At 36.0% G+C, this 21,860-nt stretch overlaps 1 protein-coding gene across 1 annotated transcript; it reads right to left on the bottom strand.

Annotated features, from left to right (window-relative positions):
- Positions 1–226: 226 nt before the first annotated feature.
- Positions 227–691, bottom strand: LOC138349321 (uncharacterized). The gene has a single exon (XM_069299644.1). It carries the CDS (start codon positions 689–691, stop codon positions 227–229), a length of 465 nt encoding a protein of 154 aa, XP_069155745.1.
- Positions 692–21,860: the final 21,169 nt, after the last annotated feature.

Raw genomic sequence — 21,860 nt, 5'->3', positions numbered from 1 at the left:
CACCTTGATCAAGTGTCGTGATGAATGACTCATACTCATCAATACAATCACTATAAAAATTCATGATCACTGCCGCTAGTGCTTCTACACCCAACGCTTCTATTTGTACCTCAAATGACTTTTTGACTTTGTAAGATATGGCAGATACTGATTGGATCTCACTACTCTACCTCATGGACCTACAAACATTGAAAGTCACTTCTTCATTGTTCAACCAAAATTTCATTTACCCTTTCTCCATATCAACGAAGGTTGTACCCATAGCAAGGAGTGGCCTCCCAAGGATAATAAGTACCTCAAAATCAACCTCACAATCCAGGATCACAAAATTGGCCGGAAATATGAATGACTCCACCTTTACTAACACATCGTGGAGTATCCCAATAGGCCTCTTCACCGTTCGATCGGCCATCAGTAGCCGCATCTCAGTGGGCTTTGGGTCACCCATACCCGACTTCTTATAAATAGACAGAGGCATGCGATTTATGCTTTCCCCAAGGTCACATAATACTTTTGCAAAGTTTAATAACCCGATTGTACATGGAATAGTGAAGGCACCCAGATCTTCTCTCTTTTGCACTAGAGACCTCGTAGCAATAACACTACAATATTGCATTCTATCATCATCCTTAAAACTGACCGATCTTTTGTTAGTAACCATATCCTTCATAAACTTGGCATAACCGGGCATTTGTTCAAGAGCATCGATCAAATGGACATTGATCGGATGTTATTTCATTATAGTAATAAAACGTTTTTATTTACCATCCTCAGTATTTTTCACTAACCTCTGTGGAAATAGAGGTGGTGGTCTAGGCATGGGGGTCACCTTTTGGGGTACCTCAACTTCTGTCCCTGTTTTGTATTCTAACTCACCACTAACCTCCACTACCTCATCATCGCCTCTTATCACATTTTCTACACCTGACGACATCAGTGGGTCTATGGTTTACTTACCACCTCGAGTTGTGATTGCCATACAATGTCGATCATTTTAAGGATATTGGACATTATTGCTAGGAAGAGTGTCCGATTGGCGTGGGTTCACAGTCAAAGACAATTGGGCCATTTGCAACTCAAGATGCTTGATCGAGATTGCATGTGCATCAACTTTTTGCCCAATACTTGCTAAGTCACTCCTCAACTCATTACTCTGCTCATCACTCGAATAAAAAATCCTCATCATTTTTTGTAGCATATCCTTAACTCATTAGTATGCTGATCACTAGAATCAAAACTCCTCAACATTTTTTGTAACATATCCTTAACTCGCGCCATACTACCTCCATCATCCCTAGGAGAAACTTCATGATTTTGAGGTGGAACATAGGGACCACTCCTATCATTTTTGTTACCATAGTTACCCTAGTTGAAGTTGATGTTGCGGTTGTAATTCCCATCTCGGACGTAATGACCCTCTCGATTGTACTTACCATAGTTCCGACCTTTGTTTACTTGACCTTGGCGCCAATTTTCCTGATTGGAGCCTTGGGCGTTTGGTCGGAACCCCCCTCCCCATTTAGTGCATAAGAGTCCTCCTGAAAGTAATACTCATCATTTGGAAGTGGTTGTTCAGACAAGTAGTTCACCGCATTGACTTATTATGCACTGATAGTGGCATGCTTCAACACAAACACAAGCTCAGTACTCATTTAAGCCATTTCCTCACGAATCTCATTTGTGGCTGGGTTGTGTGTGGATTTCACAACAAAAGTGTTTCTCCCAGTATCTGACTTCCTAGTGCTCCAAGTTTTATTAATTTTCAGGAGATTTTCTCAAACTTCTTAGCAATTTTAGCATAAGGACACTCCCCATAAGAACCACCCGCTATCATATCCATTATTGCTTTATTATAATCAGCATGTCCCCAATAGAAGTATTCTTTCTGTGACTCATTATCGATGCGGTGATTGGGGACACTTCTCAAGAACGAGGTGAACCTATCGCAAGAGCTACTGAATGATTCTCCCAGTAGTGGCATAAAGTTGTTCACCCTATCTTTGTGGTTTAACTTCTTAGACACCCAGTAGTAACGTACTAAGAACATATCCCTCAAGTGATTGCTAGTGTAGATTGAGTTATAGGAGAATTCAATAAATCATATAGCAGCTTCTCCCGTCAGTGAGAGAGAAAACACGCTTTACCCAATTACGTCCATATTAAAATAAGACCTTCCTACACAACTCTTACACACTAACATCACCTTGGTGATGTGAGCATGTGGATCCTCAAAAGGTAGCCCAGAAAAACCTCTGCGGTGAGTATTTTCATCAGACTACAAGTTACCACTAATGTATGGCCATGTAGTGGGGGAGGCAAGACAAGTGGATTGTAAGACTCAATAATATTATCATATCCCTTATAATACTTTTGAGGACAGGGAGCGGGACGTTGCCTCCATATTTCACCTTCTCCACGATTTTCAGGTAATAGTTGGTCATGAGCATCACCTGATGGTGGAAATTCTGGGTTGTGATCTTCATCAAGAATATCCAAATTTCGGTTCATTTTGTGCAGTGTACGCTCTAGTTCAAGGTCGGGTGAGACAATGAGTTGTCCTCTACTCTGCGTACTTGTCATACACGGAAGTTAGATCTGCAAGAGATAAAAACAAAAATAAAAAGTAAAATCAAGAAAATGTTGACTAAACTTTGGTAATAAGCTTAAAGTTAATCTAAGAGCTGCTTTCCCCAGCGACTGCGTCAAAATTTGATACACTCAAATTTACTTCTCAAAAAGGAGTATAAACGGTCGTATTAAGTAAAGAACCCAACTATGAGGTTAGGGTCGATCCCACAAAAATAATGATTTAGACTTAAGTTTAACTTACTATTACTGCTATTTAGTCATGTACTTTCCAAGAAACAAGTAACAAAAAGGGGGTTTTAAGCAATAACTGTAATTAGCCATTTCTACGTACATAAGTAACATGTTCAAAGATATGATTTTTATTAAGTAATGAGAGTAACTAGGGATTCAGTGTTCCCCACAGATTCACAACGCGGTAATTCTAGCTATAACAATCCTTTCCTAGTATCTTGCGTGCAAAGTGGTAAGTTATGTATCCCTAATTCCTTGGTCCGGCAACTAGGAAATTTAACTCCGCACCGGCTGCGAGTGTATGCTTTACTTAACCTTACCTTTATCTTATATTAAGCATCATAATCGATATTTGGTTTAGTAGTTACTTTGCACCAACTGACACTATCCTATTAGATAGTTTATACTAAATTTACGTTGATAATTTTTTTCTTAATATCTACCTCCTTGGTCCGGCAAGTATCAAAAACATGTGTTTTAACACGTGCACTCATTAAAATGACTTCTAAATGAAAGAATTATGAATACATTCAACACTATTCAAGAATTGTTATTTTAGCTAGGTTTTACCTTGTTATTTACCCATGGTTCCCACAATTCTTGTTATGGAGTTTAGTTACCCATGTTAATAATAACACATTTTATATTAATTAGATAAGAATTCATGTACTTACTTAGATATTATTGAAGAAAATCTCGAAGATTACTTGAATTAATCAAAAATTTGCACCAAATAATTATGAAAAATAATGTAATTTTCAATAAATCTCAAAATTCAACACTTAGAACAATAAAACTAGAAAATATCCAAGAGTCTAACCCCAAAAATGAGGTTTTTACAAGTATTTAAAATAATAATAATAATAAAATCCTAATAAAAGAGGGAAATCTATTTAAGAATAATCTGCCCAAAAAACGTGTTTGAGTCGACGACTTGAGTGACAGACCGTCGAGGTAACGACAGACCGTCGAGGACCACCGTCTTTTAATAATTAAAATTCTTTATGTGTTTCTTTCTTCATCAACTTTCTGTTACCATCGACGGACATGGATTACGGTCCGTTTCATGCACGATGGTCCGTCGATTGCTTCCATTCTTCCATACTTAGAATCCTTTGAAGATGGGTACTGTGGATACTTTCTTTTGACATAGAAGGATGTGCAGGATGGTCTGTCATGGCTATGACGGTCCGTCGAGAGCCTCCGTAACCCCATACTTAGTTATAATTCCCCATCTTCCTTCAATAGACTTTTTCTTTGTACAACGGTGGCCACCTACAGACCGTCGAGGTCACGATGGACCGTCGATGGCTCTGTAGGTCGACACTTCTGCAATTTTCATCATAATTCTCTCACGTTCTCCTTGTGAACATATTTCCTTCAAACAAAGACAAAACTACATTAAAACCAATGAAAAAGGCGTTAGACACACTCTAAACATAAGGAAAAAGCATTGAAGGTACCGTGAAACCATGATACATCAGTAGGCGAGTTACACAAGAGTCTACAACATTTTGAATAACAAAAATACAACAATGTAAAGTGAAAAGAGGTAACCAAGGTACCAAGATAAACTTTCGGATATACCAACACATAAAAATAGTACAAGTACAAGTATATACATAAACCTCAGTTCTTTAGACAAGAAATAGTTCAATACCACTTCAAGAGTTAAAACAGTAGACCAACCAACGTATGAAGGCCCTCAATGTGTTCACGAGTGTAAAAAACCTTAAAATACAATTAAATAACTTATTTCATTCTTAGTATCTCAATAATGCCAAAAAAATAAGACAATCATTAAAAGTATGCTTAGCCATTACAAATACTACTATGCTCCAAGAAGAGTGATTCTGGCCAGCCTACTATCTCATGTGGCAACTTAGATTTGAAAATGAGAATGGCAGAACTGGACTTTATAACCTTCATTAAAGATGTAGGTACATCTTTTAATCTTGCAAATAATAAATAATTACTGTAAAATATTTTTTCTAAAAAAATATCTAATCAAAATACTAACAGTTGAACATACAAGATTTCTAATCCTGAAGCTCGATTGAACTTGTCCTATGTTGCGTCCCTTATTTCAAATCCATAACAACAAAATTCACAACATTTCAAAAATTAAAGACATGACTTAAATCCTATCATAAGTTTCATAAGTTCTAGACACTTTTTAATGTTTATAAGTAATTTAGGAAGTCTAGAAAACAAAACATCCAAGAACATTCGGAAAGTAGTTCAAGGAGGTACTAGCATGCCTTAGCGTATTTGTCTAGATTTTAAGTGTCAAAAAATGATGAACACTGGTGAAAGGGTGTCTAACATGTGTTTAAGTAGATAGATGGACAAAACGTCCGGGTACGACTCCTCATGGACCAACCAAGGGCCCTTGAGGAGGACCTTTGTAAAAATGGGCCAAAGCTGTCAAAAGATAGCATCACCAACGGATGCCACAGACGAGCCGTCGGTGAATCAATGGGAGGTCAATGCCTCCATCGATGGTCACTTAAAAAAAATCTTGGAGGTGTCATTTTACAGTCTTTGAGCAAGATGACGGATGTGCGGCATGGAAGGTCACAATGGTCATTGATTGACCCACGATCCGTCGACCGTGGTGTCGTCTATGATCATTGTAATTTCCTGCACTTTTTCACTTATCTCCAATTAATCAATTAAGGGTTTAAGTTGTTATTTATTGATTATTTGAAGTCTAATTAATTTAATTAACCCCCTATATATAATGACCCTTTCCCCATTAGTTTAATTACAACTCTCAAAACAAAACTCTCTTCATTCTCGCTTCTTTCTCTCTCTATTGGAAGACACCATTCAAGACAAGCTATAAGGTTATTTGGGGGATCTAAAGGGACTATTTAACCATAAATTCTTCATCAAACATTTAGGTATGAAATCTAATTCACCTTTGATACGTCTTTCCTCAAAAGATTCCTTCAAAGTATTTTCAAAAGTTGAGTTTTCCTGTGGGTCTTTCACAATCTCAAAAATTAGGTTATGAATTGGTTTTTTTATGTATTCTATTGGATAATATGAATTTATTAGAATATATTATAACCTAATTATGATATATCTTTTATGGTTTGGTCTAGTTTGTAGATGATGACCCTTGACCCTTAATTCTAGGTTTGTTCTTGATATGCATTATGCTGTATTTGGTTCAATTAACTTGGTTATTGGTTGAATTAATACTAGGTGATGTTTTTACATTGATAATGAACAAATTGGAGTGATTTGTAGTCTCTCATGCAGTTCTTGATAAGATGATCTAGGTTAGGAAGTAAATTGACCCAAGTATATTGTCTTAAGCTATGATCTAGTATTGAATTATGTTGTGGTGATTATTCTAGTATTTTTATCATTTTGATTATTTATTTATAATTATGAATACCAAAATTGGTCTGGATTGAGTTTTTATGGTAAGACCTTGATGATGAACTATGAAGGAGACTTGGTAAGTCTTATGAACATTACCCTTGACTTAAAAATGTGGTTAATTGTGATTATTTCATGATGTTGTGTTGGAGTATGCCTTGTAATAGTATTGATAGGGCGTATGATGTTGAATTCAAAAGTCTTGGTTATGATTGGGAGGTGTTGTCTTAAAATGTAAATGTTATGAGTAGGGTGAATAATTTACCAATGTGTCTTATCATGATATGAAATGTTAATGTGCTAAGCTCACCTATATGAATTGTAATGAAAGGACTTACAATCATGAAATTCATATTGAGCTATGATGATGATGATGTTTTACAAGGGTTATACCCTATGACCTAAACAAAGTTATGATTGATAATAAAGTGTTAAAGATATTTCAAAAACGGACTCCAGCTTAGCACTGACTGAATAGGGTGAGGAGTGTCCCTTCCCACATAGGGAAGGTAGGATCACTAATGTACTCTTGATATTGAAGGCTACAATTCATGTAGCATATAGAGTGTCCCAATTGTATCTCCTAACTCTTGAACTATGTCTTCGTATAGGAATAATAGGTAGTGGATCCACGTAGTTGCTATGTTTCATGTTCTGGTACTACCTTGGAAAGTAGTCTGCCTTCCTTCGGTATAGGGTTTTATGACACCGGATTCCACATTAGCTCATGTGGTCTATGTCGGTTAGGGAAAGATGTTCCAAAAGAGGTAAAATGAACTAAAGGATTAAACTCTAACATGATAACCTAAGGTATCTAACTTAGTCTTAGTAGCGGTATGGGAATCTAGCTAAGCATTACACTAGTTATCCTTGAGGGGAGTCATAGGAAGTTGTTATTATGTATGATTATGCTTAAAATGGTATATGACATGTATATGATGAAAATGCACATTGTCAATAAATATGTTGTTTAGTTCACTAATGAATATGTGTTGGTTTATATTGTTTAAGTAAGATTATATGTACACCTAAATGCCATGTTATGTGAAGTATGATGTTAGTCATGATTCTTGTTGGGTTACTTGGTTGAGTAAGGTTGTGGGCTTTATTTGGTCATTGCACTTGTTGACTTGATAGGGGTTCATCGGTAATTGACGTGCTTTGGTTATGTTTAAATGTACTCTTATTCATACTTATTTTAATATGACATGATGATAGAGTTACTTGAATATGTATCTACGCATATGGTATGAATGGTTGACTTGACTAGAATTGATGGTGTATTCTTTTAATGTACATGCCTATGACTTAATGATTATGCAATATTGATTGGTATGGTCTTGTTGAATATGCATAAAGGTTTTAAATAAGAAGTGCATACTTTAGAAAATGTCCCTTTGCTTGGCATGATTTCATAGTATGTGTGCATATAGTCTCATACTTAGTACAAGTGGCGTACTAATCCCATTTCTTCCTTTTCCCTAGTATTTTAGGTTTCGGTCGTTAAAGTGTTTTTGAAGGCGACTTGAAGAGGTATTGGATCTCTTTTTCATCCAAGTAGGTAGGTTCTCAACATTCGAGGGAGATGCCACTATCTAGCTTATGGAGTTGTTATGAGTTTTAAGACTCTTTCATTTCTTTCCTTTCAGTTGAGTACAATACATTTGTATGACCTATATGTGGTCTTGTTGAATTGATATATGGTCTAGGTCCAAATTTGATATACTCTTAGTAAATGGTTATAGGATGAGATGACTATTATTACTATGATATTTTCTCTATATGTTTATCTACAATAAAAGTAGAAGACTAAATAATCTTTTTATACGAAGGTTCTATGTATACTCGATATATATATATATATATATATACACACACATATATATATGTTATGCATATGTACAGGTCTGTGTAAACTTCAAATTAGAAGTAACAAAAAGTTTTAAATTTTATGCTAAATTTGACCGATAAATGTATTTATGTAAGCTAAAAGGCTAGTATTAGTCCTCAGAGAGGACGAAACACTGATTACGTCTAGGGGGTAAAATCGGATGTGAAAAACTTGGTATAGCAGAATGAGAATGAATTATCTTTGAGTCAATGTATCTCCCAACTACATCTATGTAAGTTCGTATTCATAATTGTGAAGCGCGCCACAGTTATGGATAAGAACTTAAATGATGCTTAGGAAACTCTTACTTTCTTGGAAATCTAATATCGTGCCATTAGAGTATACTTATTATGTGCTTTTGAATCTAATCCTTTCCTTGTTATTAAAGGCAATGAATAATCGAAGTAATGTATCATGAATACTTAAAGAAGAGATTGCCAATGAGGGAGCTCCTCCCCGTGGTGATCAAGTTCCTCCTCTTGAAGGCGGTGAGAATAACGACCAAGCCCCGTTGAATCTTCCTCCTTTGATGGATGAGAACATAAGGGCTTCTCACTTCCAAATAGACCAAGAGATTACTACCCAAGAACAAGCCTCCACCGCTCAAACCCAAGCCATGATGACCTAAACTAATCTGGAGGTTGTACCCCGAGCTCATTAACAAGTTGCTACTTTGGCCTCCCATTGAAGGGATTTCACTCAGATGAATACTCCTACTTTCTATTGGTCCAAGGTTGAAGAAGATCCTTAAGAGTTCATTGATGAAGTCTGCAAGATACTCTTGGCTATGGGGTGGTCTACTAGTGAGAAGGACGACTTAGCCACTTATCAATTGAAGGATGTAGCGCAAGCATGTTATGTCCAATGGAGGGATAATAGGCCAATAAGGGGTGGTTCGGTGACTTGGGAGATCTTCAAGAAGGCTTTTATTAATTGATTCTTTCCTAGGGAGATGAGAGAAGCTAAAGTGGTGGAGTTTATAAACCTTTTACAAGGAGGTATGAGTGTTCATAAATACTCCTTGAAGTTCGCTAAATTGTGAAAATATGCCCCTTCTTTGGTTTCCGATCTTAGAGATAAAATGAGCCGCTTTGTGATAGGGGTGTCGGATGATGTGCAAGAGGAGTGTCATTCGTCTATGCTACATGACAACATGAATATTTCCCATCTTATGGTGCATGCCAAACATATGGAAGAGGAAAGATCTAAGAGGAAGAGTAGAGATGCAAAGAGGGCAAGATGTTTTGATGGTGGTTCTTCAATGAATAGGCTTGAGATACAAGACAAGCCTAGATTTAAGAAGCGGGTTCCTAATCAAGTTCCTTCCAAGTTCCCTAAGGCTAGTGGTGATAGGGTATTTAAACCTAAGCCTAAGAAGGTATAGGGGAACTAGTTCAACAACCTAGATGATAACTTGTGGAAAGTGTGTCAAGAAGCACTATGATGATTGTATTAAGGGGACGTACAATTGTTTTGGTTGTGGTAAAAGACGGCATAAGGTTAGGGATTGTCCTAATGTGAGTGGTCAAGACAAGGTTAGTGGTCAAACTCAAGCAAGTGGTTCAAATGAGGCTCCAAAGAAGAACCACTTCTATGCTCTTTGCTCTACGGGTGAGCAAGAGACTTCTCCCAACATGGTGACCAGTATGTTGAAAGTATTCTCTATTGATGTGTATGTCTTACTTGACACCAATGCTGCTTTATCATTTGTTACCCCTCTAGTATCCAAAAAGTTTGATATTTTGCCTGATATTTTGCATGAACCTTTTATAGTGTCTACTTTGGTGGGTAAGTTGGTTGTTGCAAAAAGGGGGCATAGAAATTGTCCAATAATGTTTCCCAATAGATTATCTTATGTTGAACTATTAGAGCTTTATATGCTTGATTTTGATGTCAATTTTGGTATGGATTGGTTGCATGCTTGCTTTGCCTCTATTGATTGTAGAACGAGAGTGGTAAAGTTTAACATTCCAAATGAGCAGGTTGTAGAGTGGAAGACGGGAAATTCTATTCCTAGAGGTCATATCATATCTTGTCTAAAATCATACAAAATGATCTCTAAAGGTTGTCTATACCATATTATAAGAGTCCAAGATCTAGACTCTAAAATTTCTATCATTGAGTCGGTCCTCATAGAGAGTGAATTTCGGAAGGTCTTTACTAGTGATCTTCCTGGTATTCCTCCCGAATGGGAAATTAATTTTGGTATACATTTGCTACAGGATACACATCCCATTTCAATTCCTCCTTATCGGATGGCTCCGATCAAATTGAAAGAGTTGAAGGATCAACTCAAAGATTTACTAGACAAAGGCTTCATTCGACCTAGTATTTCTCCATGGGGTGCTTCAGTTTTGTTTGTGAAGAAGAAGTATGGGTCCTTAAGAATGTGTATTGATTATCGCAAACTCAATAAAGTCATTATTAAGAATATGTATCCTCTCCCTCGGTTTAACGACTTGTTTTATAAACTTCAAAGGGCAAGCTACTTTTGTAAGATTGACTTGAGATCGGGGTATCACCAACTTAGGGTGCGAGGTAAGGATATACTAGAGACAACATTTCAAACTACATATGGTCATTAGGAGTTCCTAGTAATGTACTTTGGTCTCACGAATGCTCTAGCGATGTTTATGGACCTAATGAATTGGGTGTTTCAAAGTTACCTAGATTCATTTGTAATTTTCTTCATTGTCAACATCTTGGTATATTTGGAAAAAAAGGGTGATCACATGAAACATTCAAGGGTGGTGTTGCAAGTACGTAAAGAACATCAATTGTTTGCCAAGTATAGCAAATGTGAATTTTGGTTGAGGTCAGTGACATTTCTTGGTCATATCATCTCCAGTGAGGGAGTTGAGGTTGATCTAAGGAAAATGAAGGCGGTGAAAAATTGGCCTAGACAATTGACTCCAAGCGACATTAGGAGTTTCATAGGTTTAGCGAGTTATTATCGGAGGTTTGTTGATGGTTTTCCATCCATTGCATATCCCTTGACTACTTTGACCGAAAAGTGTAAGAAATTTTAGTGGTTGGTGGCATCTGAGAGAAGCTTCCAAGTGTTGAAAGATAGGTGTACTTCCGCTCTGGTGTTGACATTATTTGAGGGTACAAAGGGATTCATTGTGTATTGTGACGTATCCCGAGTGGGTTTAGGGTGTGTGCTTATGCAACATGATAAGATGATAGCATATGCTTTTAGGGAACTTAAGTTTCATGAGAAAAAGTATCCAACTCATGGCTTGAGTTAACGGCCATGGTATTTTCCTTTAAAATATGGAGGAATTACTTGTTTGTTTTCCATGTTGATGTGTATACTGACAATAAAAGTCTCTAATATGTATTTACCCCAAAAGGAGTTGAATATCTGACAAAGAAGGTGGTTACAATTGTTGAAAGATTATGACATGAGTGTCCACTATCATCCAGCAAGGCCAATGTAGTTGCGGAATGACTATGGTTATTCATAGGTTGGCTAGGTTGGGTGTGAGATTGGAGGATTCTTAGTTGGTGGTTTCATGGTATATCATAACTCGGAGTCATCATTGGTAGTTGAGGTGAAGTCCAAACAACACCTTGATAAATCATTGATGGAGTTGAACGAATCGGTCCTTGGCAAGCTTAATGAGGCATTATCCTTAGAGGGGGATGCTGTTTTGAGGTATTAAGAAAGATTGTATTTTTCATAGGTAGATGAGATGAGGAACTGGATCCTTGAGGAAGCCCATGGCTCCCGCTACTCCATTCATCTTGGTTTGACAAAAATGTACCATGATATTAGGGAAGTATGTTGGTGGAAGGTTTGAAAGAGTACATAGCGGAGTTTGTTGCTAAGTGTCCAAATTTCCAACAAATGAAAGACGAACATCAAAAGCCGGGTGGCTTACTACAAGAAATCCAAGTTACTACTTGGAAGTGGGAACACATTAACATGGATTTTGTAGTAGGTTTACCTCGGACTCAAAGGCAATATGACTTTATATGGGTGGTTGTAGATAGGTTGACCAAGTCCGTTCACTTATTCCCATCAAGTCTACTTATTCGGCAGAAGATTAAGCAAGGATCTTCAAAGATGAGATTGTGTGTCACTATGGTATTCCATTATCCATCATATCGGATCGGGGTGCACAATTCATATTTAGGTTGTGGAGGTCATTCCAAGAAGGTTTGGGTACTAAGGTGAAGTTGAGTACAACTATTCATCCCCAAACGGATGGTCAAGTAGAGCGTACTATTCAAACCCTTGAGGATATGCTTAGGGGTTGTATTATCGATTTCAAGGAAAATTGGGGTAAGCATTTGTCTTTGGTGGAGTTTGCTTATAGTAATAGTTTTTATTCATCCATCTCCATGGCTCCCTATGAAGCCTTATATAGTAGAAGGTGTAGGTTTCCTATTATATGGTTTAAAGTGGGTGAGCCTTCGGTTCTTGGTCCCGATTTGATTTTTAATACTTTGGAGAAGTTCGTATCATAAGGAACCGGTTGCAAATGGCCTATATTCGGCAAAAGTCTTATGCCAATCACAGGAGAAGGGATTTGGAGTTTGAAGAAGGTGATAAAGTGTATTTAAAATCTCATCTATGAAAGGGGTGTTACATTTGGAAAGATTAGGAAGTTGAGTCCTCTTTATGTGGGTCCCTATTAAATCTTGCAAAGGCTTGGTAAGGTTTTCTACGAATTAAAACATAGTGATTGGCTTCAGTTCATCCGGTTTTCCATTTTTCCATGCTTAAGTAGTTTATCAGTTATCCCGAGTCTATTCTTCCTATTGAGGGTCTTGATGTGCAGGATAACCTATCTTATGAGGCATTTCTGATTCAAATTCTTGATAGGCAAGTCAAGAAGTTGAGGAATAAAGAGCTCGCTTCCGTAAAGGTGTTATGGAAGAATTACCTTGTTAAGGGTGCAACATTGGAGGCCGAGGCCGACATGAAGTCCCGTAACCCACATCTATTTGATAACTAAGGTTAGTAGTTCTTACAAATAATGAAAATTATAACTAAAATTGAATTTGCTTTGATTTTGGTGAAGTCTTGCAAAATGTGCATTTTAATAGCTTTACAGTGACTTACAGTGAAGTTGTGCAATGGAACTTGAAAAAATTTTGCTCATTGGCTTGTTTGAGTTATCTTGTGCATTTTGATATGCTGAGTCTTTGTGAAATGATATGTAGCATGTTGGTAAGTTGAACTTTGACATAATTGACTCATAAATGCTATGTTGAGCTCGTGTTGTTGTGAGAAGAATATTCCTCATAATGTAATGTTGAGACATAAGTGTGATAATTGAAGTTTTGAATTGCCTTGTGTAAGTGATAAGATTGATGTTGTTATGTATTATTGTTGGTTGGGCTGCTAGTCTTGACTCTATTCCTTCCTTCTAAAGATTTTAGTGTCATTCGGGGATGAATGTTCCTAAAAAGGGGATATTGTAACATTTTGAAAATCCAAGACGTGTTTTAAATCCTACATAAGTGTCAAAAGGCATAGACACTGTTTTAAGGCCTATTTTAATGTTTATAAGTCATTTAGGAACTCTAGAAACAAAAACATTCAAGAACGTCCATGACGTCCGTAAAGTAGTTCAAGGAGGTACTAGTGTGCCTTAGCCTATTTGACTAGCTTTTAGGAGTCGGGAAATGAGGAAAATTAATGAAAGGTTGTTTAAAAATGTGTTTAAATTGATAAATGGTCAAAAAGTTTAGGTACGACTCCCAAATACTATCCAAGGACCTTAGAGGAGGACCCTTGCAAGAATGTGCAAAAGCTATCAGAATGCAGTGTCACCAACGGATGCCACAAATGGGCCGTTAGTGAATCGACAGGGCGTCGATGGTCAATTATAAAAAATCCTCGAAGGGTCATTTTTTCAAAGTCTTTGACCAAGGCGACGAATATGCATCACGGAAGGGCACAATGGTAGTCGATTGACCTACGATTCGTCGATCGTGGTGTCGTCTATGGTCACTGTAATTTCCTGCACATTTTCACTTAACTCCAATTAATTAATTAAGGGGTTAGGTGGTTAGTTAGGTATTAAGAGAATTCTAATTAACTTAATTAACCCCCCATATAAATACCCCAACCCTATTAGTCTAATTACAACTCTCAGAACAAAACTCTCTTCCTTCTCTCTTATTTCTATCTATATTGGATGACACCATTGAAGATAAGCTAGGGGAGGGATTCGGGGGCTGTAAAGGGACGATTTCACCCTCAATTCTTCATCAAACACTAAGGTATGGGATCTAATTCACCTTTGGGACCTCTTTCCTCAAATAGTTCCTTCAAAATATATTCAAAAGTTGAGTTTTCATGTGGGTCTTTCTCAATCTCGTAAATTATGTTATGAATTGGTTTGTTTATGCATTCTATTGTATAATATGAATTTATTAAAATGTATTATAACCTAATTATGATATATCTTGATGGTTTGTTCTTGTTTGTAGAAGATAACCCTTAACCCTTAACCATAGGTTGGATCTTGATATGTATTAGGTTGTATTTGGCTCAATTAACTTGGTTATTGGTTGAATTACTACTAAGCGATGTTATTACATTAATCATGAACAAATTCGGAGTAATTTATAGTATTTCATGCAATTCTTGATAAGATGATCTGGGTTAGGAAGTTAATTGACCACAAGTATCTTGTCTTAAGCGATGATCTAGTATTAAATTGTGATGTAGTGATTCTTATAGTCTTGTTATCATGTTGATTTTTTAGTTATGATGATGCATACTTAAATTGGGTTAAATTGAGGGTTTATAGTAAGTCCTTGATGATGAACTATGAAGGATACTTGGTATGTCTTATGATCTCTATCCTTTACTTTAATATGTGGTTAATTGTTATTAAGTCATGAAGTTGTGTTGGAGTATTCCTTGTATTAGGATTGATAGGGTGGTATGATGTTGAATCGAAATGTCTTGATTATTATTGTGGGGTGTTGTCTTAAGATGATAATGTTATAAAGAGGGTGAATGAATTACCGATGTGCCTTATCATGATATGAAATGTTAATGTGCTAACCTCACCTATATGAATTGTAATGGAAGGACATATACTCAAGCAATTCGTATTGATCTATGATGATGATGATGATCTAATACAAGGGTTAGACCCTATGACCTATACTAAGATATGATTGGTCATAAAGGCTTCAAGACATTTCAAAAAGAGACTCTAGCTTAGCACCAAGTGAAGTAGAGTGATGAGTGTCCCTTCCCACATAGGGAAGGTAGGATCATTAATGTACTCTTGATATTGGAGACTACAATGCATGTAGCATAAAGAGGGTCCAAATTACATCTCCTAGTTCTTGAACTATGTTGCTCCCATAAAAATACTAGCTAGTAGATCCACATAGTTGCGATTTTCATGTTTTAGTACTACCTTGGCAAGTAATACACCTTCATTGAGTGTAGGGTTTTATGACACCAGATTCCACATTAGCTCATGTGTTCTATGTCGGTTAGGGGTATGGGACTCTACCTAAGCATTGCGCTAGTTAAACTTGAGGGGAGTGTTAGGAGGATGTTCTTATGTATGATTATGATTATTATTTTATATGACATGTATATGATGAACTTGCACATTATCGATAATATATGTAGATTAGTTCACGTATGCATATGTGTTGGTTTAAATCATTTAAGTAGGATGATTTGTAAAACCTAAATGTCATGTTATGTGAAGTTTGATGTTAGTCACGATTCTTGTTAGGTTAATTGATTGAGTAAGGTTATAGGTCTTTACTTGGTCATTGCACTTGTTGACTTGATAGGGGTTCATGGGTAATTGACTTTCTTCGATTAAGTTGAAATGTACTCTTATTCATGCTTATTGTCAATATAACTTGATTGATAGAGTTATTTGAGTTTGTATCTACTTATATGGTATGAATGGTTGAGTTGACTAGACTTGTTGTTGTAGTTCTTGTAATGTACATTTGTATGACTTAATGAATATGCAATATTGATTTGTATGGTCTTGTTGAATGTGCATACAGGTTTTAAATGGAAAGTGCATGCTTTATGAAATGTCCCTTTTCTTAGCATTATTTCAAAGTATGTGTGCATATGGTCTCATAGTTAGTACAAGTGGCGTACTAACCACATTTCCTCATTTTCCCTAATATTTTAGGTTTTGGTCGTTGAAGTATTTTAAAAGGCGACTTCAAGAAGGCTTGGATCTCTTATTCATCCAAGTAGGATAGGTCCTCAACTTTCGAGGGCGATGTCACTATCTAGCTTATGGAGTTGTTATGAGTTTTAAGACTCTTTCGTTTCTTTCCTTTAAATTGAGTACTATACATTTGTATGACCAATATGTAGTCTTATTGAATTGATGTATGGACTTGGCCCAAATGTGATATACTATTAGTAGATTGTTGTGAGATGAGACGACTATTGTGACTATGACATTTTCTATGTATATTTATGTGCAATAAATTCTGCTAAATTTGACCTATGAATGTAATGATGTAAGCTAAGAGGCTAGTCTTATTCCTCAAAGAGGACGACCCCGACGGTTACGTCTAGGGTGTAAACCTGGATGTGACAAAATTAGTGTTTTACGTAAACATAAGAGTTGGTGGTCTTTGAATTAGCGCTACAAATCTTATTTATTGACTATAAACTATGTTCTATATAAAGAGATATGCATAAAATACCAAACAATACCGAGCTCAAAAGTAGATTTCGTCACTTACCAAAAGAAAGTGTGTGTGTGTGTCAGATTCAAGCAAAAATGACCTAGCTTTTCTATTGATTTTGAAGAACAATTCTTTAGCTAATGATCTAGGGTTTCTACACTTCAGGTGAAACGAAATTCACTGGAAGAGGTGTCAAAATATAGTATCCAAAGTGTGGCTAGTTACATGTACAGTTTCACTAAAAGGGTGCTGCCCAAATTATTGTGTGCTGCCCAAAATTCATACATATAAACCTATATGTATATATTTTATACAAATTCTTTCAATTTTTATGGAAAAATAATTAGTCAAATTACGCCAATACGCCCATACAATACCTTAAATTACGATAACATTTATGCTAAGCAAGGTTGTAAATATTATAAAATTTCAAGTCCCCAAAATGAGAATAAAACATATTATATTAAATAAGAAATGATGTATCAACATGCGAATCTTGGTCTAGAATTTTACGGGTGTTAAAAGTTTCTCCCCCTTAAAGAAATTTCAACTCAAAATTTACCTTAGACTAGTCCCGAAACAAGTGTGGATATTGGGTCCTCATACCTTCTTCTCTCTCCTATGTAGCTTCTTTTTCAGAATGGTTCCTCCAAAGTACCTTCACAAAGGGGATTCTCTTTGTCCTAAGCTGCTTTTCTTCTCGAGCTTGAACTGAAATACGTTCTTCATTATACGTCAAGTCAGGATTAACCTCAATAGGGTCAACTAGAAGAACATGATATGGATCTGACCGGTATCTTTTAAGCATATAAACATGATAGACATTGTGGATTTTGTCTAACTCAGGTGGCAAATCTAATTTATAGGCAACTCATCCAACCTTTTTAAGTATGACTAACTTTTTTTTTGGCCAAATCTCATAATCTTTTTCCATAGAGACAACTTTAAGAATACTTTATGTCCTACTTTTTATTCAATTTCACTCCTTTATAGATCATCATACAACTTTATTCTATCTGAAGACGTCTTTAAAGGATCCTTTATAATTTGTACATTGTCCTACATTTGCTACACTATTTTAGAACCAATAAGGTTTCTTTCACCAATTTCACTCCAACAAATAGGGGTTTGACATTTTCTTCCGTATAAGGTTTCATAGAGAGGCATTTCAATACTTGATTGGTAGCTAGTATTGTAATCCAATTCTATCAAAGCCAAGTGTTTGGCCCAATACCCTCAAACTCCATACTTCAAGATCGAATAATGTCCTCCAAAATGTGTATCACTCTTTCCGACTGAACTTCTGTATGAGGATGGAATGAAGTGCTAATTTTCAACTTAGTACCCACACCTTCTGGCAAGCTTCCCCAAAATATAGATGTAAACCTTAGGTCTCGGTCAAATATAATATAAATAGATACAATGGACATATGGATCCCATGTAGTCTTACAATATCATGAATGTACAATTCGGCTAGACGCTCAAGTAAGTGATCTATTCTGATTGCTAAGAAGTTCGCACTGTTGGTTAGATTGTCAACAATACCCATATTGCATCATGATTTCATTGAGTGCGAGTAAGTGCTGAAACAAAGTCAATAGTTATTCTATCCCATTCCCATTCAGGAATTCCATATTAATCATCACGGAGTGTTTTTGAAACTTCCAGAAACTTGTATTTCATTTCCCTTTTCAGATACATGGTGTTAAAATGGATGATTTTTCAGCTATTTGTGGTTCATTTGAAGCATGTCTTAGACATCTTGACAATTTACTACAAAGATGCGGGAAACCAATCTTGTTCTAAATTGGTGAAATGTTAATTCATGGTACAGGATGACATTATTTTTGGGAATAAATTTCAGGAAAAGGAATGCGAGTGGAATAAGAAAAAGTCGAAGTCATTTCAAAGCTACATTATCCTATTTTTGTGAAAGGTGTCCAATGTTTTCTAGACCACGCGGGTTTCTACATGTGGTTTATAAAGGATTTTTCCAAAGATCTCTCCCTCTTTTTAAGTTTCTAGATAAGGAATCGATGTTCAGATTTTTCGGTGCTTCACTCAATGATTTTTTGTTCCTAAAGTAAAAACTAAGTTCAATCGTGATCATTATTGCCCCTTATTAGAGTATTCTGATCGAACTTATGTGTGATGCTAGTGGTCCTGCTTTTGGAGTTGTTCTTGGTCAACAAAAAGGGAAGCTATTTCATCGAGTTTATTATGAAAGTAAGACCTTCAAAATGTCTTAAAAGAATCATACTTTCACTGATCAAGAATTTCTAGTACTGGTGTATGTCTTTGAGAAACCAACATTGTTGATCCCGATGAGAGGGACATTATGGCAGAATTTTGCAACGAAATAGTGATGAGGGTAACCCAAGGACACTCACCTTGGTATGATGACTTCACTATGTAGTGTGTGGGATTATGCCTGATGGCCTAAATAGAATAGGTTCTTATTTGACGTTAAGAGGTACTTCAGGGATGAACCATATCTATTTATAGAACACACAAATCATATAATTTGAAGAAGCATACCAGAAGTGGAAGTCAATGCTATTATCAATGCTTGCCACATTTCTTCTATTAATGGACATCATAGTAGGGTGCGCACACCCACCAAAGTTCTTTAAAGTTTATACCATTGGCCATCAGTATACCAAGATGCTCATGTTCTCGTCAAACAATGCATACAATGCCAAAAGCAAGGATGAATATCAAAAATGCATGAGTTGATCTTAACCTTATCCTAGAAATCAAACTTCTTGATGTTTGGGGAAACTACCACATGGGAACGTATTTTTATATCTTTTGGAAACAAGTATATCGTGGTGCTAGTTGATTACTCCTCAATTCTTGTAGAGTCTATAGCTTTGTCAAACATTTCAGGAAAGAGTGTGGTGTAGTTCTTGAATAGATACAATTTTGCAAGGTTTCATACGCCGCGTGCTATTATTATCAGCAATGAAGTGTCTTATTTTTGCAGCCATTTGTCAACCTTGCTGTTGAGAAAACCGATAGTAAAGAATAAATTTGAAACCCTCTATCATCCACAAATAATTGACCAAGTTGAAGTTTCAATTCAATAAACTAAGGGTATTTTGAAAAAAATGGCCAATGTAAATCTGAATGACAGGTCTGGAATGTTGGATGATGCTCTTTGTGTGTACCGCGTTGCTTTCAAGACTCCAATTGGCATAATAAAAACAAATTTATATTTTTAAAGTTTTGTAACCTACCAATCGAGCTTGAACACAAGTCTCTATAAACATTCAAGGAGTTAAACTTTAATAGGGGGTGCTTTGAAATGAAAAGTAGATTAACTCCATGAATTGAATGATTTTTGGCCGAGGACATATAAGGAAAAAATGAAGATGTGGGAGGACGCTTAAATCCTTTAGTGAGAGTTTCGAGTGGATGATCTTATTTTTCTCTATAACTCTTGTTAGAGACTTTTCACGGGTATACTCGACTCCTACTGATCTCGCCAGTTCAAATGAATTTGATCATTCATGAATGGGAAAATTGATGTTGAAGGAAAAGACGGCCCAACATTTAGAGGAAATGGGTAACGCTTGAAGATCTATTTTTGATAATGTCGAGACACACTATTAATTGATGTGGTATATCTCAAAGTCGTGTGAGACATTTTCAGGTCGTGCCATGATATTAACTATGGCCTTACTTGGGAGGCAACACAAGTTTTAGTTTTTGTTGAATAATGTTTGCTCAATAAGCAGGTTGAAATCCTCATTCTGTAAGAACAACAAATGGGCGATGGAGGTACTTTTTTTACAAATCATCAATCGTCCCCTGATTGCCTAATCGCATAACTTACCCTAGGGTTAGTTTTGACAAGTAACCCAAAATATTTGGCGAGCCACAAAATTTTTCAGCGCAGCGTCGACGATTTTGGCAACCTCAATTTAGCTCTCTCTTTTTTTACTCTAACTAAAGGGACAACATTCTAGAAAAATTTTGTTACCCAACATTAGTTCGTGTGCTAGCCAAAGGGTTTGGCGTCCTCAGAAAGGCCTTGATGATTGGGCATCAAGTGATGAGTTCCTTTTACTCTGATCTTCTCATTTAGTGATACTTACTTTCTAGTATTTTTGTATAAATTAGTTGTCTTTGCATTAAGGACACTGCTTAGTCTTTCCTAGGGGAGTTAGTGAAGAGCCCAACATTAGGTTTGTTGATTTTTAGCCAGTTGATCCATCATTTTATTTTCATGTTACATTTTATCATACAAAGAAAATGAACGTTAGCATCTAACTCAACAAAAAAGTTATCCATTGCCAAAGATTCGAAAATAACTTTCATACATAAATTTTGGAGATCCGCTCTTCAACACCCCAAAAGCTAGATATTAATGTGGGAGAGCCTCGATTGTTCAACACTAGGTACCTTTCATAAAGGTAACTTTTTCTGAGGTACCCCTTTTTTAGTTGGGTGGCCACGCGTCTTCCTAATCTGCTTGACACGAAAGGTAATGTATCTTATACAATCGATAAAATAGAGAAGAACATGGAATTAACATAACCTAAAAAAGAAAATACAAATTTTTCTAACAAAACTGAGTATATCTGCCTACATTTAAAAAAACATAGCATAAATCATTAATGTATATAGTGCGGACATGTATATCAATTATTAGGGGAAGCTTTGATTGAGTTTTGGAAATGAGGAAATTAAGGACATGACGAAAATTGTTGTCCTGGTAATCCTATACAAAAACCATAAATTCATAATTGAAAAGAACATGAAAAATATAAATCAAAACCCAAAAACCTTGTGCAATCCAAATACTAAAATAAGAATTATTTTTTGTATTTAAGAACATTCATACTCTTTACATGTCTCAGTTGATACACCTCTGATATTCCTTAACAAGTAATAAATAAAAGAGTAATAGAATAATTTGACAAATGTATTGGGAATATGAATGGTACTTTCTCTAATATTTAATAAAGGAACATATGCAAATATAATTATGATTGTCATTTTAAATAAAAATTACGAGTCTCGTTAAATCAGCCCGCGAAGTCAATAAAATAGGCATAGAAAAGTGTAGGTATTTATTTTTATTAGATTTTC

The sequence above is a fragment of the Solanum lycopersicum genome, chromosome 6 (assembly GCF_036512215.1).
Source record: "Solanum lycopersicum chromosome 6, SLM_r2.1".
Classification (NCBI taxonomy): Eukaryota; Viridiplantae; Streptophyta; class Magnoliopsida; order Solanales; family Solanaceae; genus Solanum; species Solanum lycopersicum.
The sequence above is the reverse complement of the archived record's forward strand: the minus strand, read 5'-3'. Positions and strand labels throughout refer to the sequence as shown.